At 45.8% G+C, this 20,839-nt stretch overlaps 1 protein-coding gene across 5 annotated transcripts in view; it reads right to left on the bottom strand.

Annotated features, from left to right (window-relative positions):
- Positions 1–5,664: 5,664 nt before the first annotated feature.
- LOC129700020 (exportin-1-like) overlaps positions 5,665–20,839 on the bottom strand; it is a 105,161-nt gene continuing 89,986 nt past the window's right edge. For all 5 annotated transcript variants that reach the window (XM_055640167.1, XM_055640164.1, XM_055640165.1 and 2 more), the window contains exons 19-25: positions 17,280–17,386; positions 14,926–15,120; positions 12,471–12,639; positions 10,701–10,835; positions 8,649–8,811; positions 6,495–6,591; positions 5,665–5,838 (exon numbers count right to left, since the gene is read on the bottom strand). In XM_055640167.1, coding sequence (XP_055496142.1) covers positions 5,692–5,838; positions 6,495–6,591; positions 8,649–8,811; positions 10,701–10,835; positions 12,471–12,639; positions 14,926–15,120; positions 17,280–17,386 — 1,013 coding nt within the window. In that variant the 3' untranslated portion in view covers positions 5,665–5,691. The remainder of the gene's footprint in view (positions 5,839–6,494; positions 6,592–8,648; positions 8,812–10,700; positions 10,836–12,470; positions 12,640–14,925; positions 15,121–17,279; positions 17,387–20,839) is intronic.

The raw sequence follows: 20,839 nt of genomic DNA, 5'->3' as shown, positions 1-20,839 counted from the left end.
GCAACCCTATTCATCACAGTGCTCACATTTTTTTTTTAAATGGCCAGATACATTTTTATTCTAAATTAAATCAATTCACTTATTAGTTTTACATATATTAAGCTGGCCTATTATTAACTTAATTTGAATAGGGCAGTAGAATTTATAGGTGGTATTTCAGAAAGAAGGTTGTTAAGGGTTTGGACATGCAAGAGGTAGGAAACATGTTCCCGATGTTGGGGGAGTCCAGAACCAGGGCCACAGTTTAAGAATAAGGAGTAAGCCATTTAGAACGGTGACGAGGAAACACTTTTTCTCCCAGAGAGTTGAGTCTGTGGAATTCTCTTCCTCAGAGGGTGGTAGAGGCAGGTTGTCTGGATGCTTTCAAGAGAGCGCGAGATAGGGCTCTTAAAAATAGCGGAGTCAGGGGATATGGGGAGAAGGCAGGAATGTGGTACTGATTGGGGATGATCAGCCATGATCACAGTGAATGGCAGTGCTGGCTCGAAAGGCCAAATGGCCTATTCCTGCACCTATTGTCTATAGAAAGATGCCCAAGTTGCCAAGTTTACACAGGAAGAGGTCATGGAAATCGTTTCAACATAATTTTTAGCTGATAACTGCAACGTCCCAGCACCTGATGAGCGCAACGTCCCAGTGAAAAGCATTGAAGTAACATTGGTAGTTGATAGCACAAGATTTAAGTTTTTTTTTTTAAAGTTTAGAGATACAGCGCGGAAACCGCAGAGATACAACACCAACCAGCAATCCCCACGTACTAAAACTATCCTACACACACTAGGGACAATTTACTGAAGCCAATTAACCTGCAAATCTGTACGTCTGGAGTGTGGGAGGAAATGAGCATCCGGAGAAAGCCCACAGGAAGAAAGGACTCGGGGACCAGACAAGAGCAGGTCCCAATGTAGGGAAGGTGGAAATGGTTAATGCAAGTCAGAGTCATAGTGTGGAAACAAGTCCTTGGGACCAACTGCCCCACACCGACTGACATGTATCATCTACACTAGTCTCACTCGCGTTTGGCCCATATCCCACCTAAACCTCCTGTCCACCTACTGGTCTAATGTTTCTTAAACTTTGCAATAGTACCTGCCTGAACTACCTCTTCCATACACCCACCACCATTTGAATGAAAAGGTTATCCCTCAGGTTCCTATTAAATCTTTCTTCCCCTCACCTTAAAGCTACTTCCTCTGCTTCTCTATTCCCCAACTTGGCAAGAGGCTCGATCTATTCCCGTAATCAGGTAACACCAGGTGGCGTCAACTATCTGTCCTTTCTTTTTGTTATTTTCAGTATGTTAAAAATTATGTTTTAGTGTTCCTTGGTTTGTTTTATGTGGGGGTGGGGGGGTCAATCTCTTACCAGGATGGAGATGCGATTTTTTTCCGTATCGTATTTCCGTCCGCACTGCGGCCTAACATCGCGGAGTGGGCGGCCTTCCCTGGAGACCGACGGGCGCTCCAAGCCGCGGGAGTCTGCGGGACTTTAACATTACGGAGCTTGCGATCCCTTTGCTGGAGATCGAAGCTCCAACCGCAGGGCCTGTTGACTTTAACATCGTGAAGCCTCGCGGTCTCTGGTAAGAAGAGGCCGACTCGGGAGTTTCGATCACCCCGACGGGGGCTTCGATCGTCGGCTGCGGGACCAGGTGAGAACAAAGAGGAAGAAGATTGAACTTTATTGTCTTCCATCACAATGAGGAATGTGGAATCCACTGTGATGGATGTTTAGGTTAACTTTTATGTGGTTGTGTGATTTGTTGCTTTTCATTTATTAAAGCTGTACGGTACTTCACATTTCACTGGACCTTAATTGGTACATGTGACAATAAACTGACCTTGAACCCTTGTTTACCCGATCTATTCCTCGCATGATTTTGCACACCTTCATAAGATCACCCTTCATCTTCCTGCGCTCCAAGTGTGTATAGTTGTGTGCGCAATCATTAATTACAGCATCCAGCAGAGGATGTCAGCCACCACATTGCTAGTGATGTGATTAGGTGTATTTCTTCATCAAAAATTGAAATTCACATAATTTATATAAACCCCCACACACCAAGGTGAACCAGAATAGCATTCTTAAAATGTTCAAGTTCCTGCTGTATTTAGATGAATCCTCACTGAGAAAATAAATAATTATTTTAAACTAATAACAGAAAGAGCAGAACACATGGCAGTATTTTCGGGGTTAGCACACAAGCACCAGTTGAAAGAAAAAACAAAACACGAGATACACGTCACAACAAGCTCGCCAGTAAAGTGCAACTACGGACTAATTTATCGAATCTTATTTATTAAAAAATGTCAACATTTCTATTCTAATCATCTTAATTACAACCTGTACAAGTTTGTTTTAAAAAAAGGAGGGAGGTACTCTGAATAGCAGGAGGTTGCAGGCTTCTATTTTCACTTGCAATACCCTGCTACAAATTTCTGCCAAAAAAAAGCATTTCTAATACAGTGTAACACAGTTAAATTACACAGATTTTTTTTTAAACAAGACTTTCTGTACAAGTATTGAAAGACAAGACAGTCCATAGTCAACTCCTCGAAGCATTAAACAGAATCAGATGATGCACACAAGAGAACTCAATTTGCACAAGCGCACACACTGTGGGTAGATCACTACTGCTATAGATGCGTGTGTAAAACAATGTTAGGGAAACCAAAGCAGGCCATTTCCAGTGACTGCCACAAACACAAAATCAACCCGAGCTTTCTCACCCCCTCCCAAACCCCCCCTTCCCAACGGCACAACTTGACTGAGACAAGCTGCAGAGAATGAGAGCCAAGAGGTGCCAAGCTCCAACATCGTAAACCTACCACCTTTACTCCCCTTGGGCAGGGTTGTACCAGACAAGAGGCTTAGCTGATTGTCCAATTAATCGAGACTCAAAAAGCTTCTTCACGAGAAAAACAAAAAAAAGGCACTAAGAGACAAAAATATTCCATCCGTCATGTCACTCAGACTCACCTACAGAAGTAATCACGGTTAATTTAAAAGTCGTTGAAATTAAAATACCTACATGAAAATTGCAAGCCATGAATATAATGACAATCTGGCTTGTTTGTAAAGGGATTTTGAGTGTCTAAATAAAAGACACTGTTGTACCAAATACCAGCAAGCTGTTTGAAATGTTTATTAACAGGATATTGATTTTATAAAAAATACCTACCACCCACGACACACATTGCTCCATATGCAGCAGTGCCACGGAATATTTTGTGGTGGTACGCCTTGTGGCTTAGAACGCCACTGCATTCCCTCAGCGCTTCCACGTTTGAAAACCGCGGCGTGTTCACATTCCCACTAGTGAAATACGTTCAGTCGCAGCCTACGAGTTTCTTTGTATTAATCTTCCCCTTTTGCTGCCCATTGTAATGGGAATGGAGGAGCCGAACTCTAAATCAGACATGTGGCACCTCTCAATGGGTTCATCGTCAGCTATTTATTTCCATTCTAGATCTTTATGTCATCTGACTCGAGACTCTGCTCCCACCCTACAATCCCTGGAAAAGAGGAGCTGGATTTACTGTACGAAAAACCCAGGCGCAGAAGGATCATCATTTCTATTGAGGGTGCACAAGGCATGGCTTAATAATTTAGTTTCTAAACTATCAGAAGCATCGTATTAACAAGGCTCCCTCAGCTACGAGAGAATGAAACAGATTAACGATACTGAACGGAATGATGGATAGAGTGAAACATGAGTGAATTATTCAGGTTCCTCAAAGCTAATGCTACCTCAATTCCACTTCCTTAATCATAATTACCTCCTGTGGCTCCATCAACCCATTAATCAGGTAGTTGAACGTTCGTGTTGTGAAGAGGAGACAAACTGGCGAGCCCACTGAATGAACAGCAGGAGGAACTCAGCAGGTCAGGCAGCCCCTGCGGAAGCAAGGCAACCATCCTCTAGCCTCCACAGATGCTGCTTGACCTGCCGAGTTCTTCCACCAACTCATTTTCACTTAATATTCCCGCATCCGCAGTCTCCTATGCCTCAAACACTGCGTTCCTCACTTTGAAATCCAAGTATTCTTTCTTCCTGAACCCCCTTTCCCCCCTTTCCCCCCCACCCCGCAGAGGATGGCTTCGATACGGATTATTCCTATTCACGTCACCACTCCCAACAGAAGAAACAAGTATACATTGGAATTTTAAACCATCCTAAACTCTGCACGCTTCCAATTTTCCTTTCCCAAAGTGAAGCTCTAGTAGTTTCAGCAGAGCAGGTCACACGATGAGACAAACAGCATAACCGATGATAGCGAAAAACATAATTGCAAAAATCAATTGATCCCTTACACTCCAAATGTCTGCAGATTTGTAAACTTCACAAGATCGTGAAAATGGAGTTTGTCAGCCATGGGAAGGGAGGAGAGTGGGGAGATCACACATTAAAATGGGGTGGGGGGGGGGGCGAAGAGGGGAATTGAGATGTCGGGCGCGGGGGAAGAACAAAGTAGGCAGGGTCAGTGCTAGGCACACGGACAGATAGGATGTGTGCCAAGCGTCCAGACAAACAGCAGGGAAAGAATGGGAGGAGAACTAAACAGGCTGAGTTGGTTGGTGTGCCATGGAATTAATGAAATATCACACCTCTCGCTCGCAAGGCTAGAAAGTAGCTGCACCCACAGGGCTATGCACTGGTGCCTTCTCCCACTCCCTGAGGGAATGTGCCCTAACACTGTTTATACACACACGCGCACACACACACACACACGCACACGCACACGCACACAGGACAAAGGATGATGCTAGGACACCTGCACATTTGGCATCAAAAGAGAACGGTTACTTTAAAAACTGAAGTGCTGATAAGTTTTAAAATATTCCAAATCCTTACCCCCACCCCCTCCCCTTCCCCCTCCCGGCCCCACCGAGCAGAATCCTTTCGGGGGCTACGGAAAAAAACCGTTCCTTCTTGACCATTGACCCTGACCTTCCTCCAATATTTCTGTCGACAACACACAGTTGCCACAACACCCTAAGAGGCACAGCCTGGCATTTTCACTGATTGAGGGGAGGGGAGGGGAGGGGAGAGGGAGGGAGGGGTTGAAGATACAAAGGCTAGGCACACGTTGAAAAATTCACAGCATATGTACACATGGTGAGCAGGAGCAGGTTATACATCGCGCACTGAGTGGGTCCTTCACTCTCTCCCCAACACTCGAGCCCTTATCTGGGGGGGCAAAGAACGACTCGACCAACTACCCTTTCACCCCAACCCCCACCCAGCCCAAATCCCACTGCAGAGCCTTCATTTGTTTTTTGGATTCGGTCAAATTACTTCGTTCTTTACAAAACATTGTATGTCACTCTTTGTGAGCCAGCCAGCCTTAAGCTCAAAGATGTTTCAAAGGAGCTCAGCTGGGAAGAGCAGCTACAGATTGACATGTTTGGGTACCCAATTTGCAAGCAGATCTTAACCAGAGGGAAAGAATGAACCTTTGGGCGATGGAATCCCCTGCTCTTGCGACCAACTGGTGTTGTAATACCAGGAAACAAAACTGGAATTTTAAAACCCCCCCCCCCCCCCCCCCCCCCACATTTGATGGATGGGAGGGGCTTGTGCGGTTGTCCATTTTCACCAATTTCCCCCTCTTCACAGCCCCCTCTCGCATTCATGCCCACCCCCTCCCCACCCCCCCGCCACTCTTCTCTTTCACACTTTGGGATCACTCAGTCGCACATCTCCTCGGGTATTTCGTGTGGGTTCAATATCCCAGGCACTGTCATCTGCTGCTTTCTCTTCTCTTCCTGGGCCTGCCGCAGGGCCGATTCCCTCTCCTCCAGGAACAAGTCCGAGGTGTCTTCTCCACCAAATTCCTAGCAAGCGACACAAAAGGGAAGGTCAACCTCATTGCACCATCCACGCATCTTCAATACTTGATCTTCTCTGACTTGCGACTAACGTCAAGTAACCTTTGCCTTCCCGCTCCATCCCTCCCGCTTCCCAGTGCTCTGACTAGTCTGACTGTCCTCGTTTACATTTTATCTCTGTTAGCTTTGTTGTTACCTTCTCCTAGCTAACAATGATCTATTCTACATGTTCCTCGATCTCCATTCACTTTGTCTCATTTTCACACCTCACATCTCCTTCTCTCTGTATCTCCCTCTCCTGCCCTGATTCAGTCTGAAGAAGGGTCTCGACCCGAAACGTTACCCATTCCTTCTACCCAGAGATGCTGCCTGTCCCGCTGAGTTACTCCAGCATTTTGTGTCTATTGATACGTGATCGTCTGATCGTCACACTGGGAAGTGTTGCTCAACACCATCCTCTCAAGGTCAATCAGAATCAGGCATTGAATGTAACCTTGCTCGCGACACTCACATCCCAGAGAACAAACTCACAAAATATCTGGTGCCGAACGTCATGGCGCCAGGAACAGCAATGTAACAAACATTCTCATGTACAAATTCACGTTGCCTAGCTACAAGGCTCAGTATGACTAACACTTCGATTTCCAGCTTAAAATTCTTACCTTTATCTGGACAAGGAAATCTCTCAAATGTTCTTTGAATGATGGAATGTCTTGGTTTAAGCTGAACAGGCCAGTCACAAAAATCTTAATCTGTGCACTAAGGGGAAAATAAAACCAGATAATTAGTATCTTTTACATGTGGCTTCACCAATGTCTTGTACATCTGTAACAGGATGTCCCAACTGTACTCAACATGATGAAGGTCAAATGCCTTATTCACCAGAGTCTCTGTCGTGTTGCCATTTTCATAGAACAATATCTCTGCACCATGAGGTTAGACACAAAATGCTGGAGTGACTCAGCGGGTCAGGCAGCATTTCTGGAGAAAAGGAATAGGTGATGTTTCGGGTCGAGACCCTTCTTCGGACTCAAGAAGGTTCTGGACCTGAAACATCACCTATTCCTTCTCTCCAAGATTTTGTGTCCATCTTAGACAATAGACAATAGGTGCCCCGTTCCTGCCTTCTCACCACATCCCCTGACTCTGCTATCTTTAAGAACTATCTTCGGAGTAAACCAGCATCTGCTGTTCCTTCATGCACATTTGATCTGCGCCCCTGTGTTTCTCTGTTCTACAACACTCTCCATGGCCCTGCCGTTTACTGTGCAAGGCCTACCCTGCTTTGTCTTGCCAAGATGCATCGCTTGGCGTGTATCTGAACTAAACTCAGTCTGTTGTTCCTCAGCCAAAGAATAGAACAGGAGACAAACAAGGAAAGTGGCAGCACAAAGGCACAGCCAGCAGAGTCGCTGCCTCACAGTCCCCGAGGCTCAGCTTCCATTCTGACCTTGGGGTGCTGCCCATGTGGCGTTCGCATGTTCTCCCTGTGATAGCGTGAGTTTCCTCTGGGGGCTCTCTTTACTCCCACGCCCCAAAAACGTGCGAGTCGGTACGTTCATTGACCCCTAGAGGGCCTGTCCCACGTTCGCGACCTAATTCACGACCTCTGTCGAGTTTGCCCTTGACTCGTACTCGCAGCAAGGTCGACACGAGGTCGTAGGTACTCGTGGCATCAAGTAGGTCAGGGACGTTTTTTCTAGCCTGATGAAAAATATCCACGAGGGAAAAAGGTCATGAATTAGGTCATGAAAGTGGGACAGGCCCTTATAATGTATGCGAGTGGTAGAATGGGGGGGGGTGTGGGAGTTGAAGAAACTGTGGGGAGAAGCTTTAAAAGTTGGATTAACATAGGGTTTCTGAAAAATGGGTAGATGTTGGTTGGTTATGGACTATTGGACAGAGGGGTTTGTTTCCATTATGTCTTGTGAAAGAAAGACAGAAAGAGATCATATTATGGAAATTGTATCTAGTTCTGGACCTGTGTCCCTCAGGACACTTGAAGTAGCCCTGGATGGGTAGGGGTCAACACATGACACAAAGTACACCTTCCAGCATCTTCATAAGTGATAGGAGCAAGATTACTCCATTCGGCCCATCAAGTCTACTATATCAATCATGGCTGATTATTCTTTCCCTCTCAACCCCATTCACCTGCCTTCTCCCCATAACCCCTGGCTAATCAAGAATCTGTCAATCTCCGTCTTAAAAATACCCAATGATTAGACCTCCACATCCGCCCATAGCAATGAATTCCACGGATTCACCACCCTCTGACTAAAGGGTCTGAAATTCCTCCTCATCTCCTTCCTAAAGGTGCGTCCTTATAATCTGAGGTTGTGGCCTCTAGTCCTAGACTCTCCCACTAGTGGAAACTTCCTCTCCACACCCACTCTATCCAGGCCTCTAACTACACCACTACACCAACCAACTGTGCACAGGGTGCAAGAGTCAAGAGTGGTGTTTGTCACGTGTCCCAGACATTCTTACTTGCAGCAGCACAACTGAATATGTAGACATAGTACTCCATAAAGAATATGATAAGCAAGAAAAAAAGTTCAGTGTTTGCATATGCACGTGTATGCGTGTGTGTGAGAATGTGTGTGTATGAATGTCTGATGGACATATATAATCATTACACACACACATATATATACACATATATAGACATATATATAGACATATATGTATACATATATATATATATATATACACACACACACATATATATATAGACATGCATAGATACACATACACACATATATACACACACACACACACACACAGTGTACTCTAATTCTCTAATTGCAGCTTACTCTTGGAGGTGAGGGAAGGCAGTTTTCAGCAGGTTGGCCACAAACTCCTGCACGAAGATCTGATTGTTCACGTTGGGAGTAGCTGGGCTCAAAGACAAAGTGATGCGGCCATCTTCCACCAAGCTGAACATGTATGCCAAGATGGTAGCGTGCATCGTCAACCCTGGTGGAGAGCAAGATGTTCAACGGTTAAAACACACGGGGTGGATCAAGACAGGTCCAAACGTCAACAACATTCAAAGCACTGAGTCTATTTGTTGTATAAACCAGCATCTGCCGGTCTTTGTATCTACATTTTTTGGCTTAGTTCACTGCAAAAATACTTTGAGGAAGTTCTACCCAAAACATCACCTATCCTTTCTCTCCGGAAATGTTGCCCGACCTGCTGAGTTAGTCCTTTGGTTTCGTTCATTGTCACATGTACAGTGAAAAGCTTTTTTTTGTGTGCTAATCAGCCTGTGGAAAGGCTGTACATGATGACAATCGAGCCGTCCACAGTGCACAGATACAGGATTAAGGGAATAACGTTTAGTGCAGGATAAAGTCTAGTAAAGTCTGATTAAAGTCAGTTGAAGGGTGTCTAATGACATGCCTACCTTCTAAGAGAACAAGGAAGGACCCCGGGGTGCTCACAAAACAAAGAGGGCCCATCCGGGCTCTAATGAATACTTATGTAAGTATCGTCACCCCATACGTGGCAACACTTTGTGTACTTTGTATATTGTATGAAAAAACAAAAACGATACGATGGAATTTTATTTGTCCCGTCAACGGAGGGCTCGAGGCCCCCGACCGCGGGAGAACAAAGAAGGGAAGAGATTGATCTTTTTTTTTTTTTGCCTTCCATCGCAGTGAGGAATGTGGAGGAGTCACTGTGGTGGATGTTTATGTTAACATGTGTTTTGTGTTTTCTGTTGCTTTTCATTTGCATGACTGACTTGGCAAATGAAATTCCTCGTATGTTGCAAAACGTACTTGGCTAATGAAGTATTATTGTGTTGTAAGGTATTGTATCATTTATCCCAGGAGGGAAATGGATCTGCCAACTACCATAAAACTCAAAATACATGGAACATGAAACTAAAGTGACGAGGTGGGGAGGAGTTGTACAGTTTGATAGCCACGGGGAAGAAGGATAGAAATTAGGTGCAGGAGTAGGCCATTCGGCCCTTCGAAAACCATTCACTTGGATCATGGCTGATCATCCAACTCAGTATATTACCTGCCTTCTCTCCATACCCCCTGATCCCCTTAGCCACAAGGGCCACATCTATCTCCCTCTCAAATATAGCCAATGAACTGGCCTCGAATACCCTCTGCGGCAGAGAGTTCCAGAGATTCACCACTCTCTGTGTGAAAAAAGTTCTTCTCATCTCGGTTTTAAAGGATTTCACCCTTATCCTTAAGCTGTGACCTTTTGTCCTGGACTTCCCCAACATCGGGAACAATCTTCCTGCATCTAGCCTGTCCAACCCCTTAAGAATTTTGTAATCTCCTGTGGTGTTATGTCCTGCATCTTGGTGGGACCAGGCTGTTGCTGAAGGTGCTCCTCAGTTTGACCAGTGTGTGTCATGGAGGGGGTGAGCTGTATTGTCCGGGGTGCTCTGCAGTTTGCGGAGCATCCTCCCCTCTAAGGACACCTCTTAGGGAGAGGGAGTTAGATGTGGCCCTTGTGGCTAAGGGGATCAGGGGGTATGGAGAGAAGGCAGGTACGGGATCCTGAGTTGGATGATCAGCCATAATCATATTGAATGGCGTTGCAGGCTCGAAGGGCCGAATGGCCTACTCCTGCCCCTAATTTCTATGTTTCTATGTTTCTTACAAGTCCAACTCCACCCCCAGGATGGAGCCAACCTTCCTGATGAGTTTGTTAATCCTAAACTGCAAAAAAAGATCACAGTACCTAGGTGCATGTGACAATAAAGTATTGTTAAAGCATTGAAGTGTTGTTGGGAGTGGTGGCGGTGGTGGTGGGTGGGGGGGGGGGGGGGGGGGGGGGGGGGAAAGAGGTACAAAAAGACCCGATTGAAAGCAGAACGAAGAATGACTTACCTGCGGTATGCGACGTATCCGTCACCACTGAGAATATGTGCTGGAGAACGTCGCAGAAATAGGTTTGGTAAAAGCTCTGTGCAGCTGCTTCCTCTTGTGCAACGTTCTGCAGCAGCGTATAAAGAATAGACAAACCTGCGGAGAACAAAATAACACGGAGAATTGCATTTAGTTCCAGCGGACAGGAATGTAATTTCAGCGTTTTGGAGTGTTGCGAGCAGTTTTGGACCCCCATATCCGAGGAAGGACGTGCTGGTGTGTAGGAACTGTAGATGCTGGTTTAAACTGAAGATAGAGACAAAATGCTGGGGTAACTCAGCGGGACAGGCAGCATCCCTGGAGCAAAGGTCGAGACACTTCTTCTGATGATGCAGATTTTGCTGGCGTTGGAGAGGGCCCAGAGGTTTACGAGGATAATCCCAGGGATGATTGGGTTAACATATGATGACCATTTGACCATACTGGATCTGTACTCACTGGAGTTTAGAAGGATGAGGGGTGGGGGACCTCATCGAAACCTACCAAATAGTGAAAGGCTTGGATAACATGGATGCGGAGAGGATGTTTGCACTAGAGGGAGAGTCTAGGACTAGAGATCATAGCCTCAGAACAAAAAGATGTACCTTTTGAAAGGAGACGAGGAGGAATTTCTTTAGTCAGAGGGTGGTGAATCTGTGGAATTCGTTGCCATGGATGGTTGTGGAGGCCAAGTCAAAGGATATTTTTAAGGTGGAGATTGATTCTTGAACAACAAGGATGTCAAGGGTTATAGGGAGACGGCAGGAGAATGGGGTTGAGAGGGAAAGATAGATCAGCCATGATCAAATGGCGGTGTAGGTCCGATTGGCCAAATCGCCCACTTTACTCCCATGAATTTATGAATGGAGTTAAAATGCTAATACAGTGTAGACCCAAGGTCAGGGACTACAACTCAAAGCCATCGGTGCAAGGCAGTGATAAAGTCATCCAATTAAAACTTCAGGAGAACTCATTTCCATCTGCAATATCTTCTCTCTGGACATATCACCATTAGGTCACTCGGATTCTACCACATAACATATATTCCCTCTGTTTATTGCACCCATCATCCACTAAGGCAGGGGTGGGCAACCTTGTTCTGTATAGGGGCCGGGACGCATGCCTGTGAGCGGGATGGCGGGCCACATCTATCCCGTGCCCCCATCCCGTCCCGGATGGCAGGCAACAAAATCACATGTTCACCGAAGGTAGACAAAAATGCTGGAGAAACTCAGCGAGTGAGGCAGCCTCATGCAATCCTTGCAAGTCTCACCCGCTGAGTTTCTCCAGCATTTTTGTCTACCGCCGATTTCTCCAGCATCTGCAATTCTTTCTTAAACGTGTTCACAGAAGGTGCGTGGCCGTGCCGGCGGCTTTGCGCAGGTTACGGTACAGTCAGAGCTCACCCGCTGCTCGGGGCGCCCGGCGGGCCGAACGATTACAGGAAAAAAAATCTGCCTGCGGGGCCGGATGATTACCAGTTACGGGCCGCATTCGGCCCTGGGGCCGTAGGTTGCCGACCCCTGCACCAAGGTGAGAGGGGAAAGATTTAATAAGAAACCAAAAGGCAGATTTAATAGGTGTAAGGAAGGAGCTGCCAGTGGTGGTAGCTGAGGCAGGTACCTATAACAACAGTTAAAAAGCATTTAGACAGGTATAGGGATAGGAAATGTGCAGAGTAAAGCTAAGCTTACTGCTGGATTGAAGTGAACAGGGCTAGACCTAGAATGTGAAACCTGCAGTATGTTTTACCTGTGTCAGCCACGTTCCTCATGGTGTGTTTGAAAGCCCAGATAATGGAGTCAAGGACCAATTTGAACTGGGCTGGAGGTATGTTCAGGAAAGCTGGGAAACAGTGACTATTGACGGCTTGAAGAAGCAGAAAGAAGTTAGTCCTGTGCTCTGGATACTCCTCAAAATCCTAGAGGGGAAGAAAGAAAAATTAAATGCTTGAAAATAACATTTCAAATTTTTATACTATCAGTTTTATTTTTCATATCGTCCTACAGAGTGGAAACAGGCCCTTCAGCCCAACTTGCCCACACTGGCTAACATGTCCCATCTACATCAGCCCCACCTGCCTGCGTTTGGCTCATACTTCACACAAAGTGTGGTGGGTGTATGGAACGAGCTGCCAGGGGGGAGGTAGTTGAGGCTGGGATTATCCGAACTTTAAGAAACCTAGTCCCTTCGCTCCATAGATGCTGCCTCACCCGCTGAGTTTCTCCAGCAGTTTTGTCTACCTTTAAGAAACAGTTAGTCAGGTACATGGATGGGACAGGTTTGGAGGGATATGGGCCAACCACGGGCTGGTGGGACTAGTGTAGCTGGGACATGTTGGTCGGTGTGAGCAAGTTGGGCAGAAGGGCCTGTTTCCACACTATCACTCAATAACCATATCACTCTAAACCTGTCCTAGCCACGTACCTGTCTAAATGTTTCTTAAATGTTGCGATAGTACCTGCCTCCGTTTTAAGATGTACAATTGTAGTCTATTCCTGTTCATTCTGATCAAAACTCATTTCAAGGACAATATAATTTCCACTTTGTAAAATGCTAAACATCCACTGACAGTTGAGCAGTCTAGCAGGACTCGTTTCTGCTTTAGTTTAGTTTAGTGTTACAACGAGGAAACAGAGTCTGCGTCGGCCAGCGATCCCCGCACTCCAACACCATCCTACACATACTAGAGACTATTTTTACAATGCCAATTAACCTACAAACCTGTACAACTGTAAGTCTAAAGTGACAGCAATGAGAAAGAGCAAAATCACGAGATGTCTAAATTTTTTTGCAAGTTTGCAAAATTGAAGGCAATACATCACGGCACAGGAATAAATAAATAAATAAATAAACAAACACATGGAACAGGCAATCACTGGTTCTGAATAAGACCAGAATAACAAAAAAGCTACAGCAAACGTGTTTAAATGCTTGGACCAGTTGAACTGGAAGAAACAGAGACTAATGATCTACAGACTCAAACCTCAGTACCAGCTAAGGAATGCAAATTCAGAATTAGATCTGGAATAAAAGAAATTAATATTAGCAATGGGGACCACAGAATTGCTTAATGTCCAGTTTACACCAAGTGTTACAGCAAATCACTGACACTACTCTACTGCTTGAGTCTCCTTGGCTCGTCAAAGGACATGGATCTTTTTTTTTTAAAGAAAGAACTGCAGATGCTGGAAAAATCGAAGGTTGACAAAAAATACTGGAGAAACTCAGAGGGTGAGGCAGCATCTATGGAGAGAAGGAATTAGCGACGCTTCGGGTCGAGACCCTTCGTCAGACTGGACAAGTATCATACTGTTCAGTTAGTTTAGTTTCAGAGATACAGCGTGGAAACAGGCCCTTCAGACCACAGAGTCCGCATCGACCAGTGATCCCCGCACACTTCACTATCCTTCACAAACTAGGGACAATTTACATTTATCCCAAGCCAATTAACCTACAAACCTGTACGCCTTTGGAGTGTAGGAGGAAACCAGAGCAACTGGAAAAAACCCACGCAGGTCACGGGGAGAACGTACAAACACCATACAGACAGTGGCCACAGTCAGGATCGAACCCGGGTCTCTGGCACTGTAAGGCAGCAACTCTACCGCTGTGCGGATCGATGTGTGCAGTTTTGGTCTCCAAATTTGAGGAAGGACATTTTTGCCATTGAGGGAGTGCAGCGTAGTTTCACAAGGTTAATTCCCGGGATGGCGGGACTGTCACATGTTGACAGAATGGAGCGGCTGGGCTTGTATACTCTGGAGTTTAGAAGGATGAGAGAGGATCTTATTGAAACATATGATTATTAAGGATTTGGACACGCTAGAGGCAGGAAACATGTTCCCGATGTTGGGGGAGTCCAGAACCAGGTGCCACACTTGAAGAAATAAGGGGTAAGCCATTTAGATAGGAGATGAGAAAAACTTTTTCACACAGAGAGTTGTGAATCTGTGGAATTCTCTGCCTCAGAGGGCGGTGGAGGCAGGTTCTCTGGATGCTTTCAATAGAGTGTTAGAGAGAGCTCTTAAAGATAGTGGAGTCAGGGGATATGGGGAGAAGGCAGGAACGGGGTACTGATTGTGGATGATCAGCCATGATCACATTGAATGGCAGTGCTGGCTCGAAGGGCCAAATAGCCTACTCCTGCACCTATTGTCTATTGAGTGAGCCGTAGAACATTTCCTCTGACCAGACTAACAATTACCTTATTGATCATTTCCAGAGTGCACTCAAACAAGGCGTCAAAGATCTGCGGGACCTCTGCGGTGATGTGGTTCTCCAGTTTGTTCACTATGGTGGCCATGGTGCTTAATACCTCAGGCTCCCGAGCTGCAGGGACGTTCCTCTGGTAGTCGATCAACACTGCGTCAAGTAGCGGCGGCACAAAGTTCTCCGCAACCTGCAAGAGAGCAAGAGAAGGTGCAACTTGTAACAAGGGTCAAGCTACGAAGAAAAGGCAGGTTTGACGCACGCAGCCCAGACCATCTCACACAAACCAACCTCCCTTCCATTCACTCCAATCATACCTGGAGCAAGGCCAGCTGCATAATCAAGGATGAGTCACACCCCGGCCACTCCCTCTGCTCCCCTCACCCATCGGGCTAAATGTATAGAAGTGTGAAAATTAGCACTTCGAGATTCAGGGACAGTTTCTTCCCAGATGTTACCAGGCAACTGAATCATCCTACCACAACCAGAGAGCAGTGCTGAACTACTATCTACCTCTTTGGTGACTCTCGGACTTTATTGACTTTACCTTGCACTAAACATACTCGCTTATCATCCATCTATACCAAGGATTCCCAAACTGGGGTGAATTTACCCTCAGGGGGTAAATTTCACCTACCCAGGGGATAAATTTGCTGATTCTGGATTTGTACATATTTGTTCTCATTGACTGACTGTGTTTGGTTGTGGTATACCGGTATCTGGTCATCATTAGATGGTCATAAATAAGTGAAATAACATTGTTATGTGCTATTAATGTTGCCTGGGGTAAACGGGACAAAAAAGGTTTGGGAGCCCCTGATATGTACACTGTGAATGGCTCGTATTGTCTTTCCGTCGATAGGATAGCACGCAACAAAATCTTTACACTGTACCTCGGTACACGTGACAATAAACTAAACTGAACAGAACTAGACCTGTCAATTTCCACAGGAGTTGAAAAGAACGAGCCATGCAAGATGCCCAAATGGATTGATGCTGGATGACAACAAACTTGGATGTGCAGGAGCAGCTCGGGAGCGGGAACACAGGGGAGCATCTCTGTGAGAAATGGAATGTGATGGAGGTGAAATTGTTGTTTGTGTGTCGGGTCAACTGAGAAACCCTACTTCATTTGAGCCTGAAATGACTATAAACGCTGTATTGTAGATGCTGGTTTACACCCAAGATACACTGCGATTGTAATCATGTATTTTGATGCCGGACATACGTATTGATCCCATTCCATGTATGATGCCATGGCATTCCTGGAGGACTTACATATGAAGAAAGACTGGATAGACTCGGCTTGTACTCGCTAGAATTTAGAAGATTGAGGGGGGGGGTCTTATAGAAACTTACAACATTCTTAAGGGGTTGGACAGGCTAGATGCAGGAAGATTGTTCCCGATGTTGGGGAAGTCCAGGACAAGGGGTCACAGTTTAAGGATAAAGGGGAATTATTTTAGGACTGAGATGAGAAAAACATTTTTCACACACAGAGTGGTGAATCTCTGGAACTCTCTGCCACAGAATGTAGTTGAGGCCAGTTCATTGGCTATATTTAAGAGGGAGTTAGATGTGGCCCTTGTGGCTAAAGGGGTCAGGGGGTATGGAGAGAAGGCAGGTACAGGATACCGAGTTGGATGATCAGCCATGATCATATTGAATGGCGGTGCAGGCTTGAAGGGCCAAATGGCCTACTCCTGCACCTATTTTCTATGTTTCTATGTATTGTCTTTTTGCTGACTGGTTGGCACGCAACAAAAGCTTTTCACTGTAGCTCGGTAAACTGGACAATAACCTAAACTAAACTATGGTGCCCAGTCGCCATATCCCTTCCCCAGAAATGGACTGCTATAAAAGGCTGCCAACTTCCCACTTTTTATGTAAACCCAAGGAAGAAAAGTACGTGTAGGGTCTCAGTTTGCATATTGGAGTCAAGGACTCGAGGCCATAGTCTCGCAATAAAATGTTGCACCTTTACAAACGAGATGAGGAGGAATTCCTTCAGTCAGTGGGTGGTGAATCTGTGGAATTCATTGCCGCAGATGGCTGTGGCGGCCAAGTCAATGGATATTTTTAAGACGGAGATTGACTGAGGTGACGGGGAGAAGGCAGGAGAATGGATGTTGAGAGGGAAAGATAGATCAGCCATGAATTGAATGGTGGGGTAGACCTGCTGGGCTAAACGGCCTAGCTCTGCTCCTATAACTCATGAACAATAGAAGCCAAGGATTCATGAAATGGACCATGAAGGCAGTGGGAGAGAACCTTTCAGAGAAGCTTTGCGAGCTGAACTGGTGCTGGGGGGGTCAGTGCCGGTCGGTTAGATGGGCCGAGTGTACTCACCAGCTGTGGGTCGGAAGATCGGCTCACCCACCCAGATATTAGCTTCAGCGTCTCCCTCTTCACCGTTCTCATGCTTTTGATCAACGGCTGCTTGGTAACAACTTCACCTGATTCGGGGAGAAACAAGAGGAGACACTTAGAACTCCGAGCCAGGATCTCTGAACAGCCAAAGTGCCTTGCAGCAGAAACGGCTTGATGACACTCCCCTGTCCGACATTGTGGTGCCTGATGTAGGTGGCTTTCAATTGCCACGTGATCGATTAATGCATCGAGAGACTTGCGTGATATTCATAACGACAGGCAGAAAATAACTAGCGGGTCAGGCAGCATCTGTGGAGGACATGGAAAGGCGACGTTTTGGGTCAGGAACCTTCTTCGGACCAAGACCATTTGATTTGTTTGCATGGGGCTTCATCCAGTTTGAAGAAGGGTCTTGACCCGAAACGTCGCCCAATCCTTCTCTCCATAGATGCTGCCTGTCCTGCTGAGTTACTCCAGTATTTTGTGTCTACCTGCTGTTTCCCAACCAGGGGCGCAGGCAAGATGGACAACCGAAAAAAAAAAAAAATGGGGAATTTTAATTTTGTCCCTCAAGGTGTCTTTCAAACTAGTTTACCTGCAACCACACACTCATTGCATAACAAAGCTGGTCATTTTTAGCATGACTAGAACAGCACGTGTTAGAGCAGTTGAATCAATCTCTAACCTACACCACCAGGCAGATCCAAAATTAAACCCACCTACAAACAGACAAAACATTTTCAGGCCTAAAGTAAAATAAAAAGTACTCCTTATTTCCAAGGGCTGAAAGGATCAAAGTTTGAGATAGTCAGGAGAATTAAAATGCCTACCTTGGCCAACTGCTTGGAGAGTTGAGCACTGAGAGACAATAAAATTAGACAAAAGCATGAAACAGAGGAAACTATTTCTCAGGGGTCAGGGGTCGTCCGCAGAGCCGGCCCATACTCTGAGGGTCTGGCGGACCGTAATTTGGAAACGGGGGGAGCCCCGGCCGAGCCGTTGCTGCTGGTCCGCCAAAGACCAGAGAGTAGGTATGTTACAAAACCTACCTGAATCGTGGCTGAGCATCTGCCCCACCCCTTGTGTGTGATTTTGGAGCTGTTTGGAGGGGGCGGGTTTAAAACCCGATTTTTACTAGGCTGTTCCAATCGCAGATGTTCAGCCTAGTAAATCATTAACGGAGAATCGCTGCAAGACCCGGTCCCAAAAGCTATTATTAGTTTTATAGGCCTCGAATAGTAGATATAATAAATTTAAAAGCTCTCGTTCAGTTCGCAAGCTCTGGCAGCCCCAGGGTTTTATAAAGCAATCAATTAAAGGTATGTACCTTATTTTTACATTAAATGGGACATGTATATAACCCTATAATTATAATTTTCTATAGCGAGTAGCTCATTTTGGGCTTTTTATATCCCGCAGTATTTTTCTCGGCATTTGAGGGCACAAATCCAGCGCGCTGTCAACATTCTAAACCTGCGCGTTCCACATGAACCCACTAGAAAACCGATTTAAATGGGCATTTATTTACAGCAATTGAACACTAAATTCCTTCCATTTGGCCTATAAATTAATGTATAAAACACGATATAAAAATCATGTTATATTGTGAATTATTTGTGAATAATCTTTGGACACTTAGGCTATTTAAAAATGTTAATCTTTCCTTAAGAAATGTGCTTTTGACTATCCAAGATCACAGCTTTTTGGTAATGCCCATTGAAAATCAATAGGGAACAAGATGCTAATTTCCGAGTATGAAAATGGTCATAACTTTTTTAATACTTGAGATATGAAAGTGAATTTTGTGTCAAATTAAACTTATTGTTATGCTTTATCTGATGGGATAAATTGCAGACTTGATTTTTTAAATCTCAAAATTTTGTAACATTGCTACAGAGAGCGGGAGGATGGCCGTGACGACAACGACGGGCCAGGAGAGGGGCCGTTAGGAGGAGGGGGAACCGGGGTCTGGACCTACCGCACCATTGAGGTCGGCTATGGGAGACTGCTATCCCCCGGGGACACCAAGGTGGAGGGAGCGAGGAGAGGGGCATCGTTTGCTGATCGATCAAGGGAAGGTGATGGCTAGAGGCCCCGCTGCAGCCTGGAGCTCACCTGGATTCGGGCACCACTAATAACAGCTGGAGCGTGGACTGGACTTGGAACAGGGCGCCAAACATGGCATCTCTTCCATGCGGGCCGAGTAGACTAGTTCTGTACAACAGGGGCGTTACGGTGGCGCACCGGTAGAACGACTTCCTTACAGCACCAGGAACCCAGATTCAATCCTGACTACGGGTGCTTATCATACGGAGTTTGTACGTTCTCCCCGTGACCTGCATGGGTTTTATCCGGGACCTTCAGTTTCCTCCCACACTCCAAAGACGTACAGGTTTGTAGGTTTATTGGCTCGGCGTAAATGCAAATTGTCCCTAGTGTGTGTAGGATAGTGCTAATGTGAGGGAATCACTGGTCGGTGCGGACTCGGTGGGCCGAAGGGTCTGTTTCCACGCTGTATCTCTAAACTAAACTGCTAATTAGGGATGGTATGGTGATACTCGAGGGAGTATTTCGCACCTGTGACAATAAAACACTATTGAACCATTGATCAATTTGCAAAGTGGGGTAGAACTCTTCAGCTTTTCACTGTCAATTGTGAATATTACATCAGTGGTTGATACATTTTCATTAACTAAAAGGTGTGGAACAGGGCGGTATGTGGAGTTAAATCACTGACCAGCAGAATGTGCTTCAGATGGTAGAGATGGCAGACCTATTGTCTCACTGTACAAGCGGCCCGGGTTCAATCCTGACCTGGGGTACTGTTTGTGTGGAGTTTGCAAGTTCACCCCGTTTCCTCCGGTTTCCTCTTACGTTCCAAAGACCTGCGTGTTTATTGATTAACTGGCCTCTGTAAATTGCCCCTAGTGTGTAGGGAGTGGATGAGAAAGTGGGATAACACAGAACTAGTGGAAGCGGGCGATCAATGCTTCCTGTCTCCATCTTTATCTACCTGTCTTTGTTCTTTTATTTATGGACATAAAATGCTGGAGTAACTCAGCAGGAGTTGAGTTACCCGCTGAGTTATTCTAGCATTTTGTGTCTATCTTCAGTGTAAACCAGCATTTGCAGTGCCTTCTTCCACACTGGTTCTTTAATAGCCTAATCCAACCAAAATCTCAAGATTCAAGATTCAATTTATTTGTCATTTGGACCCCTTGAGGTCCAAACGAAATGACGTTTCTGCAGCCATACATTACAAACAAATAGACCCAAGACACAACATAATTTACACAAACATCCATCACATCGCTGTGATGGAAGGCCAAAAAAAACTTCTCTCTCCACTGCACTCTCCCCCCCCCCCGATGTCAGAGTCAAAGCCCCCGGCTGGCGATGGCGATTGTCCCGTGGCCATTAAAGCCACGCCGGGTGGTGCAAGGTCGCACACCGGGTCTTGGTCTAACGTCTAACGTCAGTACTGAAATTTGCAATTGATTCCCAGCCTTGGCTTTATGAAGGAGATTTCCATTTCCTTG

This window comes from Leucoraja erinacea, chromosome 9, assembly GCF_028641065.1.
Source record: "Leucoraja erinacea ecotype New England chromosome 9, Leri_hhj_1, whole genome shotgun sequence".
NCBI lineage: Eukaryota > Metazoa > Chordata > Chondrichthyes > Rajiformes > Rajidae > Leucoraja > Leucoraja erinaceus.
The sequence above is the reverse complement of the archived record's forward strand: the minus strand, read 5'-3'. Positions and strand labels throughout refer to the sequence as shown.